This window comes from Muntiacus reevesi, chromosome 7 (genome assembly GCF_963930625.1).
Source record: "Muntiacus reevesi chromosome 7, mMunRee1.1, whole genome shotgun sequence".
NCBI lineage: Eukaryota > Metazoa > Chordata > Mammalia > Artiodactyla > Cervidae > Muntiacus > Muntiacus reevesi.
In genome coordinates this window covers 1,705,140-1,712,948 of record NC_089255.1, presented here as the reverse complement: position 1 = coordinate 1,712,948, position 7,809 = coordinate 1,705,140, and the positions used below count along the sequence as shown (strand labels likewise).

At 43.3% G+C, this 7,809-nt stretch overlaps 1 protein-coding gene across 1 annotated transcript in view; it reads right to left on the bottom strand.

Annotated features, from left to right (window-relative positions):
- REEP5 (receptor accessory protein 5) overlaps positions 1–7,809 on the bottom strand; it is a 43,782-nt gene continuing 35,973 nt past the window's right edge. The window contains exons 4-5 of the mRNA XM_065940767.1: positions 4,749–4,917; positions 1–2,391 (exon numbers count right to left, since the gene is read on the bottom strand). Of these exons, the coding sequence (XP_065796839.1) occupies positions 2,342–2,391; positions 4,749–4,917 (219 nt within the window). The 3' untranslated portion in view covers positions 1–2,341. The remainder of the gene's footprint in view (positions 2,392–4,748; positions 4,918–7,809) is intronic.

Here is a 7,809-nt window from a genome sequence, read left to right as displayed (position 1 = left end):
AGCAGTGTTAAAGGTTTATTCATCTGTATTAAGATTTTTCTTACATTTTCTTTTAAGCCCCATAAAAGAAAATGAACTATAAAAGCTCAATGAGATAACAAAATTTTATTTACATCTGTTTCCATTTAATATATCACATCTTCAGGATAGGTGGTAACTTATCTAAAGGTTATGCTCATATTCTTCAGGCTGTGGGTAGAAGACTCCCCAGGGCAGCAGTAACTGTCTTGTAGGAATTCTTTGCCTTCACATGTCCCCAAAATACCATTCAGGTACAAATAAATAACTTGTCTTACAGCTGAACACAGGCTCAATCAGTTTTTCAAACACTCTAGCCACAGCAGTATGTTTTTTGGGAAATCTAAACTGAGACAAGAATTGCTCAACTCATAGCTTCTCCTGTCATTAATATGTACATGCTGACTGCCAAAAAGAGTAACTAAAATTTCTTACAGAATGTACTGCAAGACAAACCTACAGTAATAAAAAAGAATTTTGCATTCAGAAATTTCTGTCTTAAACTGATATTAGCCTGTAAGTAGTTATAAGCAATAGTAACTTTCATGCTTCACCATCTTGCCTGATATTTTGTATACTAAAAGTTACATATTCTGTATACTAACAGTCTGATTATATAGTCTGAATGCTAGAAGTTGCTAATTTTCATTCTTTTACCACCAAGAAAAGCATCCTTGATTTATAGGGAAAGGGATTTAAATACTCCTAGAGGTACTTCTAAAACTTTTTAACCTCAGGCTTGATTTTCTTCCAATAACAAGTAGCTGTTTGCTTTCTGAAAGTTGTTATGTTTTAACATAAGCTTAATAAGGTGCTTTATCATCATCACATTCCTCTCTCCCCAAAAAGGCCCTGATCCATATTGTTACACTGGGGTGATATTGTTCCTTATTTTTGATACCTTTGACATTGTTTTTTTTAACATTGTGACACATCATTATGACTTTACCTAATTGTTATCTAAAAGGGAACTAATCATCTTTACTTGCCTTAAAATATTTTATAGGCCTGGTTGTTAGTTTTGTAATGCTTTTGTTTTAGTCAGTTTAGTCTAAGAAGGATCCTAGCAGTATGTCAGTGCAAAGCTTAGATTCTCTAGTATGGACAAGTTGTCAAGGTCCCTATAAGCCACTTGGCTAATCAAACTAGTGACATTAATTTGAACTTTTTATTTTGTACTTAAACTGCATATAACCTCATAGTTTATCATCAAAACAAAGCACATAGATGAAGGCATGTAAATGGACTACAAACGATTCTGACTTGTAAACTAGGGAAGCCTCTGTTGTTTGACCTTAAAGACCAGGGCAAGAAGGTAAAGGTGTTTGTCGTAACCACTACCAACCAGACTGTGCAGAATATCGTGCTTCTCTGAGAACTGCTCTTAGAGCCTGGTGTCACCATTAGCATGTAGTTGCTAATGATATAAACAAGAATGTACATGTAATGAGAGGTGGGCAAGTCTCTAGAGGCTCCTTAAAGTAGAAGCTTTTAAAAAGACTGGAAGAGAAACAAGACTAAACCAACATGTCACTCAGCTATGAACGTGAAACCAGGGATGGTTTCCATAACAAAGCTTATCAGCCAGTTTTTTTAAAAAGCTACAAGACAGTATTACTAGTTCTACAGAATTGGGAACTGTGATGTGTGTGTACATTTCCCCATTTATCACTTAGCTGACTGCTTTACAAAGTTGTTCTGGTATTCAGCTGCTACAATGTTAGGAAACCACCAGGCCAACCTCTCTTCTGCCTCATTTACCACTTAACTGTTCCTTTGAAACACTGCTCATTTGTATTAATTTTCTCAAGTATTATTCAGCAGATCGCACCAACACAGTGGAACCCTCAGCCTTCGGCTGGTGCGCCCCATGAGCAATATGCAGGCTGTAGACAGTAACGTTTCCCTACCTGTGTGTATGCACAGACACGTCAGAAACATTTAAACATTTAAAGAGTATCCTAAAATGTAAGTACAGAGAAAATGCATGCAGAGAGAGCCCACTGAAGTACAAAGCCTGTGGGGTATATAATTTTAAGTTATATTTCCTACAGTATGGTAATAAAGGTCTTTTCCTACCCAGAGGCATAATATATTTTCTGAAAACTTGGACACTGCCGATTGCATTAAATGTAAATGCTCCTTAAGTATATAAACAGTAAAAGTAAGCAAAAAACCTTACAACACATTCCTTTTTTTAATATATCAAAAATGTTTCCAAGGCAACATTATTAAAATGACTATATACCACAGTTCCTAATATAATGTCAAGCTCTAATAGGAAGGTACCGAGAGGCCAGAAAGGTTTCATCCAGTCAGTGGCTTAGGTGCTCTTCTTTTCCTCACCCAGTAAATTCACGGCAGCTTTCTTAGCTGTTAGAAGGAAAGAAAAATATATCACAGCTATTTGTAACACAGCTTTGTGCCTAATGTAGCTACTATTGTAGCTAACCCCGGGGATGACTCAGATGAGAACCACAGAGGTTTGTGGGCAGGGCTAGCAGAGTTTCCAGGGAATGGACACGAGAACTCTTCCAACGCAGATCCTGAGCACCTGAGCAGTTACTGAAGACCTAACCCACCCCTCAGGGTGGCGGCATTGCCTGCGCCATTGCGCTCTGTCCTCCTTCAGGTATCCAAGAAGCAGAGGCTCCTTGACTGCACAGTGTCCTCTGTACAGGCGAGAAATTCCAGGCCCTACCTGCCCTTCCTAATTACCACTTGGCTTGGAATGTGCTGTAAGAACTCCTGTGATGTGTCTGATGGGCCGCGGGGAGGCTTCTGGGAGCCTTGAGGCCCCCTGAGATTCCAAGCGCAGCTGTTCTCGGTGCAGCCCTGAGCGGGTGCCAGACAAGGCTGCCCTCCTTGTGCACCAGCTGCCCGACAGCTGTTCTCCATTCGCTTAAAATTGTGGACTAAAGTTTGCAAAGACACTGCAGGCTCTCAACTAGCTCTTTGCAAAAATGTACTTCCTGGAGAATCCAGAAACTCAAGAGTCTAAAATGTGTCAGCCTCAAAATCCCTCTTATTTTCATTCTTACACCTCAGTTTATGAATGTAACCTATCAAAACAGGATTTTAGAGTACTGAGATCTAAGAGAATCGAAGGCCGGAAAATGTGGGTAAACAAGACAGAAATGACATCACCAGAGGTTGCTGGTTTGGTTAAGAGCAGAGAGGAACAGTTAAGAAATCTCTTCAGAAGGAACTGGCGATCCCAGAGTGGGAGGATGTGCAGAAACGTAGAGGCGTCCTGAAGGAGGCTGGAGCCATGTCCGGGAGCAGGGCTTGGGGAGGACGTGGTCTGTGAGGAGGAGGGGGAGGACAGCACACACTGGCTGGGGCATCAGGGCTGCAGGGGACATGGAGGGTCTTCCTCCCCCAGAGGCCAGCTCACCTCTCGTCTCCCACTTCCTAGGGAGCATAGAACCCTTTTTTTTTTAAATTCCCTAGTTCTATGCCCATTGTCTACGGTCTAAAACACTTACTGTGCCCTCTGGAACTTCTGACCCATCATCAGGAAGACCTCCATCCTCACCTGTTTCTCCAAATGGCTTCTTCTTCCTGTTGCTCTTACAGAGCCTGCCTGCCCCCAGGACACTGCCTTCTCAAGTGTCCTATGTGTTTCCCTTCCATGACCCTGGTGCTGCTGGGTCTGGAGATCCAGGAAGCACTGTCTTTGATGCTCATGGCTGTGTTCGGAATCTCATGGCATCAGACGACCTTTCCCAGCCGCCCATCTTTTTTCCAATTCTCTCTGACCCTTGGGCTGTGCTGCCTCACTTCTTTAAGATTTTAGCTCCAAGCTTAAAATCACTCTTGAGCACTGCTGTTACCTGAATTATCAGTGATTTCAGTATTCTTCCAACATCCCGGCCGCTTGGGTCCCCTCCAGTAAGCAGGACGCTCCACTCTAGCTGCCCTGCGCCTGGCCTCCTTCAGCACCCCCCAGGCCACCCCCTGCCAGTCCCGCATTCCCCGCTCCCAGGCTTCTGCAAGTGCTAGCTCTCCCAATGGGGCTTTCTTACCCATGGTTCCTTCCCTTAACACTTTCAAATGTGACGCAGTGTTGCCTCCTTTGTGAGGATTTCCTATATCACTGTCACCTTCTCTCCAGCCCCATCTTTCAATCTGTTTTATTCTTCTCTGTATCATGTGCTATGCATGTGTGACTACACCACGTAACTTGCTTTTTCATTGTATTCTCCCTGTCTCTCTCAACAAGACTGTAAGCTTCATGGCTTCATGCAGTATGGTCTGCTGGTCGGTTTGGTTCCCTGGTTCATGCCCAGTGCTATGAACATGCTCGGCACATAATTAGGTCACCTCAATAAATATTTGTTGAATGAATGGATGAGAAAGGCTGAGAGAGAGAGCACTCTTTCGCACCTCTAACAAAAGCCATTTGAACAGCAGCATAACAAGCAGCTCAACCTGAAATGAATGAGAGAGGCTGGACTTGTATATAGATACAGATGACCCCTAAAATCTCCACCCACCACAGGAAAGTCACTTTTCCTAAGGTGCTGACTGAATGATGTGTTATACGTGGCATGGCAGAAGATTGTTGGGAACAGTAGAGGCAACAGGCAAAGCCTTGGTGGAGAAATCCCAGAACAGGCTTGGCACGGGGCTGAGGAAAGCCACAGGAGTGAAGTGAGGAGGCCCGCCCTCTGGGCCAGTGTGACCCAGCCTCCCGCACACTGAGCCAGGCTGCCCCCTGGCCATACCTTCCTTAGAGATGGCGTCTGCAGTCTCTTTGGCTCTGTCCTTCAGGTCACTCACCACACTGTCCACTTGGGACTCGTGCTTCAGGAAGAAGGGCCGGATGACGCGCTTGTAGAGCAGGTCTGCCCCGTTGGCAGGGCTGGGAGCCATGCACCACAGCAGGAAGCCGCACTGCAGGGAGGAGAAGCCACAGGGTTACGGGTGGCGGCAGACTGCACAGACTGCCACCTCTGCCCGAGACGGGCCGCCGCCGCTGGCTGCCCCACTGGCATCTCCGGAGTTTCTGCAGGACGTGAGGTGCACTTTTGTTGATGGAGAAAGCATGACAAATAATGACCTAGTAAGGAAAGGTTGCCAGGGCTTCCCTGACGGCTCAGCTGGTAAAGAATCCGCCTGCAAGGCAGGAGACCCCACTTTGATTCCTGGGCCGGGAAGATCCCCTGGAGAAGGGATGGGCTACCCACTCCAATATTCTTGGGCTTCCCTGGTGGCTCAGCTGGTAAAGAATCCACCTGCAGTGGGGGAGACTTGGGTTCCATCCCTGAGTTGCAAAGATCCCCTGGAGGAGGGCATCGCAACCCACTCCAGTATTCTTGCCTGGAGAACCCCCATGGACAGAGGAGCCTGGTGGGCTGTGGTCCGGGGGTCGCAAGAGTCAGAGATGACTGAGCGGCTAAGCGCAGAAGGAAACACTGCGGCTGCCAAAGGCGAGACACAGCAGGTCCGGCGGCTCAGCTCCTGCTGACAGGGGACACCTTCTGGGGTGAGTCACGAGAGCTGGGAGATGCACACGGGGAAGGGGCCGGCACCAACGGCAGAGGGCGTGAGTTAACACGCACACGGAGCACCAACAAGCGCACTTCCGTGACATCAAAATACAAAACAAAACGCAGGTTCTGACAGATTACAGGGGGCGAGTTTTGAAAAGGCAGGAGTTACCAGGCTGGATTTAAAAAAAAAAAAGAAAAACCCAAACTATGGCTATATAGTTCTTGCAAGAAACACACCTAAGACAAAACCAATCAGGAACACTGAAAATAAGGAGATGAAAAAAAAAAGATGTATCTGACAAATACCAACTCTCAAACAGCTCATATAATAATAACACAAATAAGTGAACAAAATGATAAGGAGGGAAAGCAGCTTGTTAGGAACAATAACTGGCCTAAACCCATGTATCTTTGAGCTATGTAAATTATACATACTTCTGTTTTTGGCTTCCCTGGTGGCTCAAATGGTAGTCTACCTGCAGTACAGGAGACCCAGGTTCGATCCCTGGGTCAGGAAGATCCCCTAGACGAAGATCTCCAGTATTCTTGCCATGGACAGAGGAGTCTGACAGGCTACAGTCTGTGGGGTTGCAAAGAGCTGGACACAAATGAGCGACTTCACTTTCTTTTTGTTTTGATACTTATATAATTTTAATTTTTATAATTATGTAATTTATAATTATATATAGCTTCTAAATACCTAATAGTTTTGAAATGTATAAACTTGAAAGTCAGAATTATATAGATCAATGGACAAATTCCATAATCAATTGCTTTTTAATATTTCCATCAGAAACTGATATATTAAAAAACTAGAAATCAGTAAGAATACATTGCAAAATACACAAAATTTAAAATCTTAATCTAAAGATATATACAGATCTCTTCCCCCAACAATCTGAGATCTAAGAGAATTGTATACTATAATACATACAGGTAAAAGAACTGGGCTCAGAGAAACTGGTTCCAGTCTCAGCTCTGCCACTTACTAGCTGGGCAAAGCTTACACAAGTTACATAATTGCTTAAGTCTGTTCTGATTCTATAAAAAAAGTATAAATAGAAAAAATTTTAAATCTATTTCATACAGGTTTTGTAAGAAAATAAGAAACATCTGGAGCATCTAGCTTTGCAGGGGCCCTGTCCCTGTCCCAAGAATATTGTGTCTTCTACCAACATCCATGAGCTAGAAGCAGGCTGCCTATTAGAGTTTTAAGTCAGGTGAAATCAGATCTCAGGACCAACATACACCCTTTTTAAACAATTATTTTGTTCTTACCTCTCCTTTCACTGAAATGAAATTCAAAGTCATGACATGCTTACGCATACAATTATTTTTTTAAAAAAGGTTTCTAACTTGTAAGAATATGAAGAAAGAATAAAGTAAAAGTGTTTTATTTTAAAAATGTATTTTGGACTTGCCTGGTAGTGCAGAGAATAGGAATCTTCCTGCCATTGCAGGGGCCACTGGTTTGATCCCTGGTCCAGGAAAAACCCACCTGCCGTGGAGCAGTTAAGCCCAAGCACCACAACTGCCGAGCCCACACGATAGGACTCGCGAGCTGCAACTACTGAAGCCCACGTACCTAGAGCCTATGCTTTTCTGATACCCAAACATTCATATTTTCCATCAGTTGCTTATAAAGATAATGCTAAAATATCCACACACATACCTAAAAGTGAACAGAGCAATTTAATCAAAGTGATGTGCAGGAAAAGTTACATTCTTGACAGAACATCAGAATTCTATGTGAACATTTTGAAGAGAATGCAGTGTGGCGGCCAAGGGGATGTGCCGTATACTACTGCATACAAAGAAAATTTCCTACCAACTATATTAACTATTCAAAGAGAAGAACTATTTGGATTTAGTTTTTAGCATCTAACATCCAATATACTTGTTATTTCTATCTGGGCATTTTGCTGTATTTATTATTTAGGAGAAGAAGGGGTGATAGAGGATGAGATGGTTGAATGGCATCATCAACTCAATGGACATGAGTTTGAGCAAACTCCAGGAGATAGTGAAGGACAGGGAAGCCTGGTGTGCTGCAGTCCACAGGGTTGCAAAAGGTCAGACACAACTGTGTGACTGAACAATTAATACTTAGGAAATTGGCATGAAGTTTTAAACTGGCATATGATACATTTTAATTTTTAATATTTAAAGTTGTAGAAAATAGTCTCCTGGCTGGTATTTCTATGTAGAATATCTGTCAGGGATATATTATTGATGTAGACATAACGTCTGCATAGCCTCAGAGTGAAGTGGAAAGGACTCACTGGGTTAAGAA